Here is a 17,428-nt window from a genome sequence, read left to right as displayed (position 1 = left end):
TGGCTGAAAATGAGCCATATGCTTCTGTTTCAGAGTGAGGACATTGGGTGGACTCTGAAAATCTCTCTCATGTTGTTTTAGGAAGCCAGTTACCATTTCATCCGTGATTTTCTCCACTTCTTTTCTTTAAAACAATCACCAAGCAAAAGAATGATTAAACAAGAGACTAGCTACTTTTTCCTTCATATTATGTAATAAATACTTCCATAATAAATGTCAATACTTATCATTGTTGTTGTACCAAGAAAGTGTAGAATGACAGACATGCTTATTTGAGTTTAATAACAATTTTATAATTGTTTAAAAACCTTACACACTCTGTTCCTTAGGGTAATATTGTACTAATCTGTCCTTTTTCTTTTTTTTTTTGGGGGGGGGCTCAATTATAGCAAAACTGTTGACTGCTTTTGCTATACAGGAAATAGACATAATCTACACAGTAAAGATTGAAATGTCATGTCTCTTGAAATACTTTTTTTCTGGAATACTTGTGTTAATCATAGCTAATCCCTTATGACTGTCTTGGGAAGACCAGTATTTGCAGTTCTCCTATAGACTTCACAGCAGCTATGTATTTTTTTTCCCTGATGCCAGCATCATCATTTCAAGTTATATTGAATTCTCATTTTGGAAACTGTTGAGGCAGCTCCACATACTGCCATGTATCTCCTTTTTTAAACACTTTTTAAGTACTGATACTGTACTTTGCAGTTCTGCATGTGTGTACTAGCAGAAGGGAGATCGCTTGACTCAGCAATTAACATTAATAAACTTTTTAATTTACTTTTAAAATAAAATAAAGTAATAATTTACTTTTTAAAACGGTAACCTAAAGAACCTTTTGTCTATAAAATTGTGAATTAGGAAATAACATCTCTAGAGGACTATCACAAAAGAGGCGATAGGAAAGAGTTCCTTGGATGATTCTTGTGGGCATGAGAGAGCTGAAGCAGTCCACCTTTTAAAACAAACACTCTTCTCATGTTTTTGAAGTTATGTCTCTTAGGCATCATCTTTATATATTTGCTGACGACACTTAGAGGACACCTTTTAAAACTACCTGGAAATACAATGACAAATTCAAAGTATTTATTTATTTGATATATTATATAGAGATAAGCTCAAGGTAATAAAATGAGCTGTAGGGTTTACCTTGCTTAAGCTCAAATTTGTACAAAATATTCCCAAGTTGTCTAGTGACTTGATGTGTGAGTATATTCTGGTTTTGAAGAGGATCTAAATCCTAGTCTAAGACACTTCTGTCAATAATCACTACCCACTGTATTGTGTTGCAGGTTGTATGGTGTGGTAACCCAGAACAGATAATGACACTTTTAGTTTGCAATGCTTTTATTATAATAAATAGAAGGACCACCAACTAACATTCACAAAATTGATTCCATGTCACTGGAATGAAGATGGGAAGTTGTGTCAGTCAGGAAGATGTTGTATTTGGAAATAATGATTTATGAAGAAATAGTAACTTTCTGCGTGCTCCCTCAGAACAAGAGACACGGCCTTATAGTATGTGCAGCACAAAGAAGCCCAAATGCATTCCTGGAAGAAGAATGCAGTTGTTGAAGTTGAGAAACTTGAAGTTTCATCTGCAAGTTGTCCAGGCAACAATTCAAGGATGGTGGCCCAGAAAGCTCAACAGAAAGGATTATTCAGATTATTCTGAAAGCTGTGTTTATTTCACCAAACTCTTATAGAGAAACCAGATTCTTAATAGCAGTGGTAGGATTTCAAACAAAAATCAAAACACTGTACCCATCTCTCAAGTTATTCAATCATGGTCAGAAATATTCCTAAGTTACCTGCTGAAATTCTAATTCACTCCTGGATATAATTTCTGAATACAAGTTGTGTAAGTAGAAAAATCTGCACGTAACGATCTGAAAAGTCACATGCTTCTTCAGGAATACCTCTCTAGATATTGCAGGCTTTCAATATTGAAGAGATGAGATCTACAATACTACAGAAAGAGGGGGCCTGCCTCTGAGGGGAAGGCAAGCAGTATTTCCAGCTCTCTTTCTCCTTAGGGGGAACAATATCTACCGAAGAAGATAATCATCTTGGTTGGGTTGTGTCTGATTAAGAAAAGGAAAGGGTGGTCAGCCCTAAACTCTTCAACCACAGAGGACTCTTGGATGTCTCCCATCACCCCTGCCGAGTCTGCCATCTCGGTGCCCTGTTCGTTGACTTCCATGTACGCCTCATGAATGGCCTCAGACATCTTCAGGCTCTCTGCTGAAGAGATGCCAGACAGATTAGCTGAGGGACTGAACAGGTCAGTCATACCCAAACCCATTAAGACAGATGTGAGGTTGTATTTTTCCTCAATCTTCATGCGCGGGAGGTACACTTTCACTCTTTTCCTTTCCATCACATTGGGACTGGTCCATTCTGTAAGTTTTTCAAAGCTGATTTTCTTCTCAAGCTGCAAAGAGAGATAAGGAAAATAATGTCTGAGACTACTGCAATGTCCTTAACAGTTGTGTTTATAACACTTGTTATTCTTTTTTCCCACTTACTTTGTGTACACAATGGAACTCATATAGAACAATATATTTGTTTATCCTGTATGCTTCCTCCTGACTACAGGCTATATCTCATCTGTCTTGATGAAGTTCTCCAAAACCTTGTCAACTGAAAGTTTCTTTATCAGATCAAGGTTTTTTTCTGAAAATACAGTTCTTTAAAACATCAAATTTGCCCCCAAATTGTTCCTCCTGGAAGATATTTTCTAGATCAGTTGCCTCATCATGGTTCCTTTCTAATGCTGCTTTTCCCATTTTCCTTCTAGTCAGCTCTTGGGATTCTTTCCTCATCGCTTCCTTTTTTAATTTCCCCTTGGATTAACTTTCCTAGCAAATTATTGACTGCTCTCCTGGAAGAGTGAAATCACTCAAAATGAAAAAAAGTCCTGCTGGCTTACCTGTTTCTCTTACCCAATGGAGATTGGTGCATATAGCAACACCCGATTCTGTAGGGCTACAGCAGCATTATGCTCTTTTACCTTCATTTTATTAAACTGAGTCCAGGGCTCTCCTAAGAGGACAGCCCCTCCTTGAGCACCTGGTAGCACTTGCAGAGGCTCTTGTTCTCCCCTGCCTGCCCAGCCTAGCGGTGGTTTGGGCAACTGGGATATAAATAGAGAGCAAAACATCTGATGGCAGCCAAGTTACACAGAACTGATTACTCTTCTGTTTCCACCACCAGGGCCATACCTGCTCCAGGCCAGACACATCATTGGGCAACAGCACCAACATGCTCAGCTCCCCGCTGGCGTATGGAAGCTCCAGAACCTTCATTTGATCTGCAGCCACCTCTGCCACTTTGAAGGTACTGTTCAGACACATCATTTGCACAGGTCTACTTTTTTGCTGTGAAAAAAGAAACGTGAGACAACGTGACCAGCAAGCTTTTTTTCCCTTTAAGCAGACAAATGGACAAGCCCATTGGTAGGGTCAATACTCAATCTTCAGGCATGTTGCCTTTGAAGAAGAGCTTTGTCTCCATTTCCTTCTCTTGTCTGCTGGTACACCCTGGTCAGACACAGCTCTTCCAAACACTCCAGGTATTGACAGTGAGAATCCCAGCTAAATCACCCAACCTGTGACAGCGGGCGGTTGTATATGTACCATCCAGCCAACAATCACCCTGGTTATGGCCTGTGCCCTCCTACCTCTGTAACATTGAAGGTCACTTCCCGAGTGTGTTCTTCTTTAAATGCTGTCTTCCATATCCCCTTGAAGTAAATGGCATTCACAAGGACCAGCACAGTATCAAGATCAACAGAGCCAGGTTTAAGGAAATCTTGTATCTGTCCTTTAAGAAAGAAGCAAGGCAGAGAGTGGTAAGATACACCTCCTCTGGTGTGCACAAATGTCTGCAATAAAGGGCGATGTGCAGTGCCACTCTTTGAAGTTATGTATTCATAGCAATAAGCAATCTATTCTTATTTGACCCATTTCTAGATGTTATGAGGAGAAAGACAAGGGTGGAGAAAATAGCAGGTAAGGGAAAATATCTGCTATCCATTTCTAAGTCCTTACCATTTGTCTCTTTCTCCACCCAGGAATTAATGAGCTGTCTTGCCTCTTCTGTAGCTGTTTTGAAGTCAACTTCTTCCACCTCTGAGTTGTAGAATTTCTTTGCACACTTTAAGTATTCCTGTAAGTTGAAGAATTACAGTTGTCAGATTGATGAGAACTTGAAAATGTATGAATGTGAAATGCAAGAGTGTAAAATGAAGTTGAACGGTGAACTTTTACCCTTGTGTTTGCATGTCAGTCACAGATACCTTCCTGTACCTGAATCTTAAAGCAGGAAAGACTACTTCATATATTTAGATCTGGCACTTCTTTTCAGATAGGATTCTAAGTTAAAATTTTGAATTTTTTTTTTTCATCCTACTAAAGCACTTTCCGTTTAACAAACATTTTTTAGGACAGGGAATGTTTCCTTCATTCTCTTTGTGCCAGCTTTTTATTTTGAATACTGTGTTCCTACATTCTTACATTTCAAAACCAAAGCTTCCTTTTACAGGGAAGATTTGGTATTTGATTTTGAAAAACTCCGAATTTGACAGTTTCAGTTTTCATGCTTTCAAGTCATAAAATGTATTTAATTCCCCTTAAAGGTTACCTTTTCCATTAAAAGCCATTTTTCGGGGAACTGCAACCTCGATTAATCCCTGTGGCTGTTGCAACATATGCAAGCATATTCATGATATACTTTTGCCTGATTTCTGCATAAAAGCCATAGAAAGGTTCAAACTCCTTCTATCCATTTCCCCTTATGGCTCACAACCACCTCTTCATTGACAGTGCGCTGGTGGTGGTGGTGCTTCTCCAGGGTAGAGTCACAGGGGCCTTTGTGGAGAATCTTGGTGAAGTCAGGTCACAGTACAACTCACCTGAAGAACGGGGTATGTTTTTTCAATATAGAGTCTGTCAGCCATCTTCAGTGAGTGTGTAGCGTTTGTCTGAGTGATGTCTGAGAGGATATTCTTGAGTGAATTGTGGATGTAATCAGAAGTGCCACACTGAGGTTATGACATGAAAATGAGAAGATACATTGCATTAGTTTATTCTTATCTAGGAAATAAGGCCCTAAAGGATTGTCCCTATCAGTTAAGAGTCATGCTGTGGTGGAGTCCTCCCCTCCAGACATAGGACTATCACCTTTGGGACAGCAGGTGCTGTGGCAATGGTGCTTTCAATCGACAAGGTGGCTTATCCTCTCAAGGCAAGTCCCCTGAAATGTGCTTTCTGTAAGAATGTTGTTGTGTTCCTGACACTGAGACTTCTGTGCTCTTCGCTACCCAGCATCTTCCTGCTCTGCTTTGGAGTCTCCCAGCTGCAAGTCTGACTGCTGTACCCTGGCTCCAGGAGCTGAACCCCTTTCACAGTCTGACTGCTGTCCCCCAGCAGCACGTGCCCAAGAATGCACTGTGGTGCCCAGAGCATCCTGGTCCACACTGTCACTTCTTGTGGTGCAAGATGTGCAACCTGCCTTCTTTCCTTTTTAACAAATAGGTGAGTTACACCCTCATTCCATCTCTCCATAGGTCTTCTTGGTTTGAGAGCATTACAATAAGTTTTGACAGAGTCTGAAACTACAAGGAGGAGAGCCAAAACAGTTCTAGTTTTGTTCTGAGGAGAAAATAAGGCAGAAAGGGAGATCAAGTTATTTTGCTACCTGGGAGTCAGTAGGGTCTCCAGCTCCTGTAATGTTATCGAAGTGAAGAACCTGCAAGAGAAAATGCCAGTGGTAGAAATGATAAGAATGATCATAAATTATACAAATCTGAGATTTACACATGATGCTTGAGGTAAAGCCATTGGCTCAGGAACAACAAGTGCTAACTGAGAGTATCAGTGAACTAAAAATTTTTAAGTGGGCTCGAAACTGGTTTATGCATTCTATGGCCTTCTGAGAAAGAGTAAATATCACTCTTTGCTTGGATTATATTTTTCTATTGAATGTTTAAAAATTAACTGAGTTACCTATTGTGTACTCCTTGTAGTCTCTCTTCCTGGGATTTATCTTTTTTATATATAAAAAAAAAAATCTCATCACATTATCTGGAAGATGTCAGAATTACGAAAAATATCATATCATATCATATCATATCATATCATATCATTTGCTAACTTGTAATCCATTTTGTTATCGGGATATATTTTTTCCAAGGTCAAAACTAACCGCCCCTCACAGTGAAAATATACATTTATTTCGGTATTTTCTCTAGATGACTCTCAATCCAGTTCCCCATTTTGTGACTTTGGCTTATTTCTGGTGCATTAAAAGAGGAGAGAAACTCCTCAGTGGATAATACATCTGAGTGACATTACTTAGAAAACAACAAGCACAAACAGAAGTCACCGTACACCCGTGTAAGTAACTTACCTTCTCCATCTGAGATTGTGTGTTATCTCTTGCTCCCATATAGACCATGGACAGGGCTGCAATGATACTCAAGGGGGAATAGAAGATATTGTCATTGGGATGGTGGACTTTCATCTCTTTGAATACATCAAAACAAAATTCTGCATTTGCTGCAGTGATGGACTCCATTGTGAAATGGCTGTTGTCTAAAACAAATGAAAAGTTAAGATGGTGAAATATATTAATTGTAATGCAAGAAACTCTCAAATTGAACCACTCATCTGGGTGATATAAGGTAGGGGGTTTTATTATTTACAAATTCTACTAGCTATTATATTTTAGACTTTAAGATCCATTTATGGACTTGGTGAAGAAACTATTTGTGACGCAAATGCTTTTTTTTTTATTTTTAGAAAAAAGAAACTGTTGAAGATAATGCAGAACTGCGGTATGCTGGGATCACCTGAACACACTGCATTCATTAATTTCGTTCAGAGGATATCATCCATAAACCCTGCAACTGAGCTTTGGTAGCATCCTCTTGAATTTAAACAAATTCAATTTTGCCTTTTAATTCTAAATGGAAGGTTAAAGAGAAGGAGGAAGAAGACAGACTTTCATAATATATCCCCAGCTTTTCAATGTGGAAGAGTTAGCAAACAAAACTGTAGTTTATACAAAAAATACTTCAACTTTATGCATGGTAGAATGTGAAACAGTAAAATAATGCAGAACACATATGTGAAGTTGAGATGAGGTTTCAGCAGAAGACATGCTTTAATCATATGTTTCTTCAATGGATATTTTAGGTCATAAACATAAACATCAATCTTTTCGTAAATTTTGTAAGAGACGGGTATTTTTAAACTGCATATTAGAACTTAAATCATAAAAGAAAGGCTTACCTTATCAGCTTCACCTGTGAACCTGATAGTACAGCTCCTTGGCTGTACTGGGGGTACACTTGCTGAAGTCCTTGAAATATATCTTGTGTAATTTTGTGACCCGCCCCATGCTGCCTGTTCTGTGTTTACCAAAGAAAGTGATGGATGGAGCTCCATGCCAGACATGCATTTTTACTTGGAAGAAGTCCATTCTTTCAAAAAATAGAAAAACAAAAGCCTAAATGAAGGGATTTTAGCCTAAAATATCCAGAATGGAAGATTTATTCATCATAGCACGTGGAATCTTGCTGAAAAGGAAGGAGCATATTGAAATGTCTGAAGAAATAATAATTCTGAAAGCTATTAATTGGAACTTGAACAGCAAGTATGAATTGCTTATGGCAGTGAATAGTGTGGCATAGCTAGAGAAAATAAAACAGAAAAAGGTGACAAACTGAGTCTTGCTGAATGTCTCTGAAGAACTCAGAGTTAATTTCCTTATTATTCTTCTGTAAAGGGTACTGACAGGCCACATTTCTCTCAGAATCACCATTCCACGAACAAAAAAACTTTGCTAAGATCAGCACATGCAGGATTGCCCTTACTATACTTATTGCAGCTTTTCTCTCTCTTGTTGTCTGCTGGACTGCCACCAAGTCTTCCCACCAGAATCCATAGCTTTTGCCGAGGAATGGAGGAACTTCTCCGAGGAACTTGAGAAAGAGCACATCCTTCAAGTTTTAGTTGCTAACATTAATGAAATTGAAATAGATGGTTCTGCAGACACTTGTATATAATTGCCTAGCGCCACTAACAGCCTGTGTTGTAAAAGACCACAGACACAGTATTTCACAGAACACAGTATTTCATCCTAGAACAATCTAGCTTAGGGATCTTTGGCACAGTGACAATCTGTGCAGCACATCAGTGGAACAAAAATATCAGGAAATGTATTGTGGGAACCCAAATTAACCTCAAAAGCAATATTCAGAACGTCTGTGTAGAGAAGAATTACAGAGCTAAAGAAAAGTGTATTGGAGAAAGAGGGGCTGAAAGAGGAGAAAGACAAGGCTTCTGTTGCTTTTTAATTCAGACACCAGGGTATTTGGGACCTAGTCAGGCACAACCTGAAAAGGCTTTGAACTTGCTGCAAAAATTTTGAAGGGTGGTTAAAGGTGAGTCATTCTTTTCCTTCTCCACAGATCACAGCACCAGATGCTAGGTTCAAAATGTGCCTTTTGTACAGAGACCATTCTTACAGATCTTCCACAAGTAACTTCATGACACATCAGGTGAACAAACCACCTGAAGAAACATTCATGGTCTGCAGGCCAGTGATAATATACAATAGCAAGCAGAAAGTAGTCGCATAATTCCTTTGAAATTCTTTCAAACAACAGAATGAACAGACAATGAAAGAAACTACCTTGACCTCTTTAAATGTCATGTGATTTTGAAACAGAAATCCAAAGTCAATACACAAAATACACCTGAAATTGTTTAGAACAAATTATGCTTCTGGAGAGATGAGGTGGACTCCTTAACCCTTTTAGTTTTCTATGCAAGTGAAAAGCCTCTGAATCATCCATACCTTTCTCTCTAACACAATTCCTGTTAGTCCCATTCAGCTGAAGATGCAATAGTAATGCTGAAAAGCTGAATCCAAACTCTTACACTTACATACAACTAGTACTTTAAATGGCACAGTCATGGGCAGTCTGCTACAGCCATTGCTGTGCGTCAACAGTCCCTTTGAGGAAAGGTCATTAGGCCTTGCCTCACATTTGTGGCCCATCACTGCTAATCTGTTGTAAAGAAAATGAGCTGTTCTCTAATAGCAGCAGTACATAAAATGATCACCACTGTTTTAGTCCTGTTTAGCTAAAAATTGTATCATCGCGCTAGTGGAATGACGGGTCCAATGGGTGAATGTGTCTGTACACACAAATACCTTTAATTGAACAACTAGGAGTGCTCCCAAAACTGCAAGCTGTTCCTGTGGCTGTTGCCCCTTCTGCCTTTCCTGCTTAAGACTGCTTTGTTTCAGCTCAAAAAAAGTTTTAGCACTCACAGCCATGGTCCGTTGCTGTATACTTTGTAGCTCAGAAGTCAAAGGATTAGCCAAAGTGATTTACCCTGTCACTGCTAACTCTGTGTGCCTTGAATCTTTTTCCTAGACAATCAAATTGCTGAGCAATGCCCTCCAGCTCACTGTATGTGAGCCACCTTGGCACTTATGCACCATCTGAATCACATTTGGATCATCAGAGATAGCCTGTGACTGAGTAGATAAACAGATGTCCAGTGGGTCAGTACTGTTGTTTCATAACAGCCAATTGGAAGCATTAATTTTGTTAGCAAAATGGTATGGTTTTCAAAATACTTCTGAGTTGAATATATTCACTAAGGAGAGGAAATGTCTTCATGTTCAAATGAATGATTAATGTAAAGCAAGTTGTAGAAGCAACAAAAAATTTCCACAAGTAAAGATCTTGATCCTGACCAGCTATCAGTGCAGAATCATAAGAACATAAGAGGTACTGCACAGTCTACTGCGAGACTTTAGATCTGTTATGGAGTCTAGTCAGATTAAGCAAACTTTCCTGTAGTTGAAACACTTTCTCAGATAAAAGATAATGGATTGCCCTGTCCAGCACAGCTGTGTAATGCAGCACAAAAGGATGTGTTTTGCCACGTCCTTATTTCGACAATGCATGTCCCAAGAAAGAGGTCAACTAAGACTCTGCTGTCCTTTGCTCTGCGAGGCATTTCATTGTGGAGCTGTCCCTAAACCAACAGACTCTTGGACATTTGGGCCTTTCCAAAGGGATATGAAGTCCAGGTCAGCTCACAGAGCAAAGCTTCTCATCCAATCACAAAACCCCACAAAGGACTCAAGATTTTATTCTCATCCACACTGGCACTCTTTTGCCAGTACAAAGGAGCATATTGATTGTTTAGTGTTTGTCTTGCTCTGAGTGACTGCCAATGATTGTTCAGTTAGCTGCCGTTGCAGACCTTAGTGTTGTAGCTATTGATGATTATGATTTCTCTCTCAGCTGTCTGGTAGGACCGTGCTTTTGGTAGGACTTTCCGTAGAAGAAAATGAGGTGTCAGGTACAGCTTCTTCAGATAAGATTTCCTAGCCCACCTGGAACATTTCTGCGGCAGTGCTGTGCGATTCTGAAGAGACTGCCGTTGTCACATGCAGTGCTACCTTGATCTCTCACAGGCTGTGACAGGGTCACACATATCTCAGTGTTGGCAGAATGGATTTCTCCAGTGAAGCCACCTTCAGAAGAATCCTATGATGGACTTAGGCACAGGTCTCTCACACCTACTTGCTGCATTTGCTTAGCAGTGCACACAGAGTCCAGGGGTTGCGGCTACACAGGTTCTGGACCATCACATACAGGACTCCCTTTGTCAGTCACCACAGCATATGCTGTGACTTTATTCATCCCTCAAGGCCCTGGGATCAGCCAACAACCAGAGTGAGGCTGTTGATGGTCTTACTTCACAGGGTCCTAAAGAGGCAGCATGGTACCCAGGCTCCCACACCCTGCATACACATGGTGCAGCGCAGGTGGCCACTGGCATTAGTATGACTTGTTCACAGACTGTGCCATATGGGATCTTAGTTAGCAGAGTTCCTCCCCACATAGAAGAGTGTTCACGGCAATGTGGTTCTGGCACTGTTCATGTCACCATGCCTGTCACCTTCCCTTCCACTGCACACTGGGAGGCTGCCCAGCATGTCAATTTTATTGGCACGTGCTCCCAGAAATAACAGCATTTGGCTTTTGCACAAAATAGGAGAAAATGATCCTTTGGTTTGCTTCAACACAGACATACTTCCATGAAGACTTCCTCCCTTTTGACTAGTAGCTTACTGGAATGTTTCCTGCTCCCCCTACAGGAAAAGACTGCTGCCAAAAAAAAAAGGAGAGAAGGAGAAACATCACTGTACAAAGCTCCATGCCATCACTTTGACTTTTCAGAAAAGAATTGGGGGCCCTGGCATGCACCAAGTGAACCATGAATCGGCAGTGTGGCCTTGTGGCAAAGAAGGTCAACAGCATCATGGGCTGCATTAGAAAAAGCATTGCCAGCAGGTAAAGATAGATTATTCTTCCCCTCTGCTGAGCACTGGTGGGAACGCAGTTGGAGCAGTATGTCCAGCTCTGGGCTTTCTGGTACAAAAGTAGTGTGGATATACTGGAACAGGACCAAAGATGCTGCAGTGATTAAGGCATCTGTCATGGGAGGAGAGGCTGAGAGAGATGAGATTGGTTACCCTGGAAAGGAGAAAGTGCAAAGAGGATCTTATCCATGCCTGTAACTTCCTTGATGGGAGAGTGAAAAGTAGATGAAACCAGAGCTTCTCCAGTGAACAGGCAAGAACAGAGGCACAGCTTGAAATAGCATGAATTCCATTTAAACATAAGAAAACTCATTTGGTTTCAGGGAGCGAGTTAAAGCTAGGTTGCCCAAAAGGCTGTGGAATCTCCATCCTTGGAAATATTCAAAACCCTGCAGGACATGTTCCTAAGCAACCTTCTGTAGCCAACCCTGCTTGAAGGGTGGCACCTGGAATACACAGTCAACATAGGTTCCTTCCAGTCTCAGGTGTTCTATGAGTTTGTGTTATATATAGAGGAAGATCTCAAGGGAGGTGGAGATCGGAGGGTTATTGCGACGGGCGAGGGAAGCAAGCAGACGACTCAATATGAGTGATAAAGCAAGCTTCAACTTTATTCAAAATCAGCCCGGATTATATACCCTAACATTCAAAAGATGCTTTGTGCTTTGTTATAGTTTATACATAATTAGTTACTAAAACTATTTGTTCTTTATTAATTCATTGTCCCTTGTTAATTCATTGTTGCTATGTTGCTACTTCGAGCTCTGTTTATCTTCTTGCAGTTACAATTACAGTTGCAGTTGGACTCGGTGCTCCATCCTGTTCCCTTGGGAAAGATTCGCTTGCCCTTCAGAAGTTTCTTCTTAGAGATTCCTCCTTGCATGCCTTCTTGTTCTTTTAGTCCATATCCACACTCAGAGTTTAACAAGGTTTCCATTTATACAATACGTGTCTCACAAAGCTTTTCTATTGAATCATGTCCTTTTTCACTTAACCATTTCCCAACAGGTTATTACACATTTATGTGCCAAGAAAGTACTGTGGTGTAGATGGGGCACTTGGAATGGAAGTATATGACAAGTCCTGCAGAGGATTTCTGCCTCCATGTTGTACGGCAAGCAACATCTCCTCATACTGGCAGGCCCTTCGACCTCTCTTTGTGCCTTATAGAGGAACGTTAATTGCAGCAAGAGGTGCAGAACATTTCAGACTTTGTCTGGCAGCCCATGTGTTAGCTGCCAAGCCTTCTATCTGGTGGTGTACAGCAGTCTGTCAGAGAAATGGGGTCTTAATATTTCAGAAAACAAAATTTCCAGACAACTTTGGAAGAATGCAGCAAAAACACCAGTAGCAAAAAAAAAGAGGTTTTCTAGGTTTATTTATTTTTATGTTTTTTAAAACAAACTATTTTGGAGCATTATAATATTGTTAGAATTTTGACATCTTTTTATTTTTAAGAAAATTTGCTCAGCTGCCTATTGGCATGAGAACCAGAACTGTGCCTGGGAAATGAAACCTATCAGGTGAGAGCACAGGGGCACTCAGGAAGAGCACAGGGTCCAATCGTGCTCCTGAAGCACCTGCATCTTTCCTCTGTATGTTTGCTCAGTGGGTGAGAGGACAGAGAGGCTGAACCACGGACCCCATGTCTCTGGGGCACAGGAAAGGCTTCTCCCAAATCTCCCCAGAGTTTTGGAAATGCTCAGAGACAACAAAAGTCATTCATCATCCCAGACCAGCCAGTTCTGCCACCTTCTTCTCAGGGAGTACTTTTCTACTACCCTTTAACTACTGTGCCTCCTACCTGGTTTGGGTTGGCCAGGTCCTAGCCATTGGTACTTTGTTGCAGATTTGCATCTGTGTTGCTGAATTTGTAGGCTTTGCTGTCTCCTGTTTTCGCTTGTGAAAAAGGGAATGTTTTGTACTTGCTTGTAAGCCTCATGGCTCCTTTGTTTTTTTCCCATTCCTTCATTTTTGACCTTTGTGGTCATTCAGGAATCAGTGCTGAGCACTGAGGCATGTCTTTGTACTTTAAGCACTTTCCAGTTTAATAATCATAGGAAAGCTAGTTTGCAAATGTAACCCTTTTCAAGTCTTCTTATTGTTTAAATGTACTGGCTTTTAAAATTAACAGATTGGATCAACTGCTTCTGTCTATAAGAGATGCAAAAGGTGAATAAACTGTTTATGATAAACCTTGAGATGTTGAAATTTCCCACCTCTTGAGACTGTTTGGGTCACTGCTTCCATTTCTAAAGAACAAAAATTAAAGCATACTTGGTAAAATAGCTGGTTTTACCACTGAAAAGCAGCTGAGTCTGTATCACAAATATCCTGACGATATTCAAATCATGTGGATGTCAGCACTGGCTGCTTCCCTCTACAGATCTGCTTTAATCATACACACCATGTGCTAATGTAAGAATAGCCAGTATTAACAAGAGAATTCCTCCTCTCAAGACTCTTGGTGGGGAAATGCATTGCCTAATAGTTGTCAATGTGCTTATTCTTTCTTATGCCTTGTGAGTTATATGATTTTCAGATGATTTAATCTAAAATGGCAGAGCTGCTTGAATAACTGGTCCTTGAAATTATTACCAGAAAAATTAACACTGTATCTTTAATACCCATTAGAATTGCATTAAAAAATACATAAGAATAAATCAGTACTTCATTGGGCTGTTTCTTGATAATAAGTAACACAGAGAGGAAATAAACTGTAGATGCATGCATTTGTGCATTTTGTAGTTGAGACAGCCGGCATGGCTTCACCAAGGGCAAATCCAGTCTGACCAACCTAGTGGCCTTCTATGATGGAGGAACTACATCAGTGGAGAAGGGAAGAGCTATGGATGTCGTCTATCTGCATTTTCATAAGGCCTTTGACATAGTCCCCCACAACATCTTTCTCTCTAACTTGGAGAGATATGGATTTGATGGGTGGACTGTGGAGTAGATAAGGTATTGGTTGGATGGCCACATCCAGAGGGTAGTGGTCAATGGGTCAATGTCCAGATGGAGACTGGTGGTGTCCCTCAGGGGTCTATATCAGGACCAGCATTGTGTGATAACTTCATCATTCTGAAATAGACAGGGGGATTTAGGGCACCCTCAGCAATTTTGTAGATGATGCCAAGCTGAGTGGTGCCATTAACACACCTGAGGGATGGGTTACCATCCAGAAGGACCTTGACAGTCTTGAGAAGTGAGGCCATGTGAACCTCATGAGGTTCAACAAGGCCAAGTGCTAGGTCCTGCACTTGGGTCGAGGCAATCTCTAGCATCAATACAGGCTGAGGAATGAAGGGATTGAGAACAGCCCTGAAGAGAAAGACTTGGGGGTACCAGTGGATGAAAAGCTGGATGTAGCCAGCAATGTGCACTTACAGCCCAGAAGGCTGACTGTATCCTGGGCTGCATCAAAAGAAGTGTGACCATCAAATGAAGAGTGCTGATTCTCCCCCTCTACTCCACTCTCATGAAACCCCTTTTTGGAGAACTGCATTTAGTTCTGAAGCCCTCAGCAGAAGAAAGATGCGGACCTGTTGGGGTGGGTCCAGAAGAGGGCCACAAAAACGGTCAGAGGGATGGAGCGCATCTCTTGTGAAGAAAGACTGAGGGAGTTGGGAGCCTGGAGAAGAGAAGACACTGAGGAAACCTTATTGCAGCCTTTCACTTAAAGGGGGAGTGTAAGAATGATCATAGTATCATAGTATCATAGTATAGTTAGGGTTGGAAGGGACCTTAAAGATCATCTAGTTCCAACTCCCTTGCCATGGGCAGGGACATCCCACAAAATCAGGCTGCCCAAGGTCCCATCTAGCCTGGCCTTGAACACTTCCAGGGATGGGACATCCACAACCTCCCTGGGCAACCTGTGCCAGCATCTCACCACTCTCATGGTGAAGAAATTCTTCCTATTGTCCAGTCTAAATCTGCCCCTCTCCAGTTTATACCCATTCCCCCTCATCCTATCACCACAAGGCTTTATAAATAGCCTCTCTCCAGTTTTCCTTTGGGCACCCTTTAGGTACTGGAAGATCGTTCTAAGATCTCCTCTGAGTCTTCTCTTCTCCAGGCTGAACAAGCCCAACTCTCTCAGCCTGTCCTCGTAGGGAAGGTGCTCCAGCCCTCCGATCACCTTTGTAGCCCTCCTCTGGACCCATTCCAACAGCTCCTTCTTACATTGAGGATTCCAGAACTAGACACAGGATTCCAGATGAGGTTTCACAAGAGAGTAATAGAGGGGCAGAATCACCTCCCTCGCCCTGCTGGCCACGCTTCTTTTGATGCAGCCCAGGATACAGTTGGCCTTCTGGGCTGCGAGCACACCTTGTTGGCTCATGTTGAGCTTCTCATTGACCAGCACCCCCAAGTCCTTCTCTGAAGGGCAGCTCTCAAGCATGTCATCCCCCATCGTGTACTGAAAACAGGGATTGCCCCTACCCAGGTGCAGGACCTTACATTTGGCCTTGTCGAACCTCATGAACTTCTCACAATCCCACTTCTCCAGCCTGTCCAGGTCCCTCTGGATGACATCCTGTCCTTCCAGTGTGGTAACCACACCACTCAGCTTGGTGTCATCCACAAACTTGTTGAGGATGCACTCAATGTCAAAGTCAATATCATTGATAAAAATATTAGACAGCACCAGACCCAGTACGGACCCCTGAGGAACACCACTCGTCATGGATCTCCATCTAGACTTTGAGCCATTGACCACTACTCTTTGAATACAACCATCCAACCAGTTTCTTATCCACCTTACCATCCACCCATTAAATCCATATCTCTCCAATTTAGAGAGAAGGATGTTGTGTGGGACTCCATCAAAGGCTTTACAGAAGTCTAGATAGAACACATCTGTTGGTTTACCCATGTCCACTGCTAGTTACCCCATTACAGAAAGCCACCAAGTTGGTCAGACAGGACTTGCCCTGGTGAAGCCATGCTGGCTGCTATTAATCACCTCCCTGTCCTCCTTGTGCTTTAGTGTAGCTTCTAGGAGGATCTGTTCCATGATCTTCCCAGGCACAGAGGTGAGGCTGACAGGTCAGTAGTTCTCAGGGTCATCTTTTTCACCCTTTTTAAAAATGAGCACAATGTTACCCTTCTTCCAGTCACCGGGGACTTCTCCCGACTACCATGACTTTTCAAATATCACGGAGAGTGGCTTGGCAACCACATCTGGCAATTCCCTCAGGATTCTGGGATGCATCTCATCAGGTCCAATGGACTTATATGTGTTCAGGTTCCTCGGATGTTTGCAAATCTTATCCTCCTCTACTGTGGGAGGGGGTCTACCCCCCTGGTCACCATCTTGCTGTCCCATGACCCAGGAGGGGTGATGAGAGCAGTTATCGGTGAAGACTGAGGCAAAAAAGTTGTTGAGTACCTCAGCCTTCTCCTCATCTGTTGATACATGATTCTCTGATCTTCCTCTTCTGATTGATGTACCTGTAAAAGCCCTTCTTGTTGGTCTTTACTTCCTTTGCCAAGTACAGCTCCAGCTGCACCTTGGCCTTCCTGACTTTATCCCTATAAAACCGGGCAGCATCTCTATACACGTCCCAGCGTCTATTTACATGTCCCACGTTACCTGTCCCTGCTTGCACTGCCTGTGCAGTTCCTTCTTTTTTAGTTTACCAGCAGTTCTCAACTCAGCCATGCTCTCTTCCCTTTCCTGCCTGATTTTCTATATATGAGGATTGAGCACTCTTGCACCCTGTGTAAAGCATCTTTAATTATTTTCCAGCTCTGTTCCACTCCCTTGTCTCCCTTGTCTTGGAAGACCATGTCCCAGGGGGTCCTACCAAGTAATTCCTTGAAGAGCTGGAACAGCTCTGATGGGGACAATCTTTTTAGCAGGTCCTGTTGCAATAGGATAAAGGGCAATGGTTTTAAACTAAAAGAGGGTAGATTTAGACAAGATATAAGGAAGAAAATTTTTATGATGGGGGGTGATGAAACACCGGAACAGATTGCCCAAAGAGGTGGTAGAAGC

At 41.7% G+C, this 17,428-nt stretch overlaps 1 protein-coding gene and 1 long non-coding RNA gene across 2 annotated transcripts; one reads left to right on the top strand and one right to left on the bottom strand.

Moving 5' to 3' along the window:
- Positions 1–1,486: 1,486 nt before the first annotated feature.
- On the bottom strand, positions 1,487–7,334 carry LOC104066701 (ovalbumin-related protein Y). The gene is made up of 8 exons (XM_009569358.2): positions 7,302–7,334; positions 6,418–6,602; positions 5,707–5,757; positions 4,922–5,050; positions 4,059–4,176; positions 3,689–3,831; positions 3,231–3,386; positions 1,487–2,440 (listed from the first exon to the last, which is right to left on the bottom strand). The coding sequence occupies exons 2-8, from the start codon at positions 6,583–6,585 to the stop codon at positions 2,039–2,041; spliced, it is 1,167 nt and encodes a 388-aa protein (XP_009567653.2). The 5' UTR covers positions 6,586–6,602; positions 7,302–7,334; the 3' UTR covers positions 1,487–2,038.
- Positions 3,221–7,304, top strand: LOC128851231 (uncharacterized). Its single transcript, XR_008448501.1, has 6 exons — positions 3,221–3,345; positions 4,082–4,178; positions 4,833–4,933; positions 5,334–5,543; positions 6,461–6,691; positions 6,810–7,304. It is a non-coding gene; the product is annotated as an uncharacterized LOC128851231 (long non-coding RNA).
- Positions 7,335–17,428: the final 10,094 nt, after the last annotated feature.

This window comes from Cuculus canorus, chromosome 2 (assembly GCF_017976375.1).
Source record: "Cuculus canorus isolate bCucCan1 chromosome 2, bCucCan1.pri, whole genome shotgun sequence".
Lineage (NCBI taxonomy): Eukaryota > Metazoa > Chordata > Aves > Cuculiformes > Cuculidae > Cuculus > Cuculus canorus.
The sequence above is the reverse complement of the archived record's forward strand: the minus strand, read 5'-3'. Positions and strand labels throughout refer to the sequence as shown.

Excerpts from the sequence above, each read along its gene's own strand:
- LOC104066701 (XM_009569358.2), bottom strand. The coding sequence starts at position 6,585 with ATGGAGTCCATCACTGCAGCAAATGCAGAATTTTGTTTTGATGTATTC. Across the intron at positions 4,177-4,921 it reads AAACATACCCCGTTCTTCAG|GAATACTTAAAGTGTGCAAA; the intron begins GTGAGTTGTACT and ends TTCAACTTACAG. Across the intron at positions 2,441-3,230 it reads ATGTGTCTGGCCTGGAGCAG|CTTGAGAAGAAAATCAGCTT; the intron begins GTATGGCCCTGG and ends CTCTCTTTGCAG.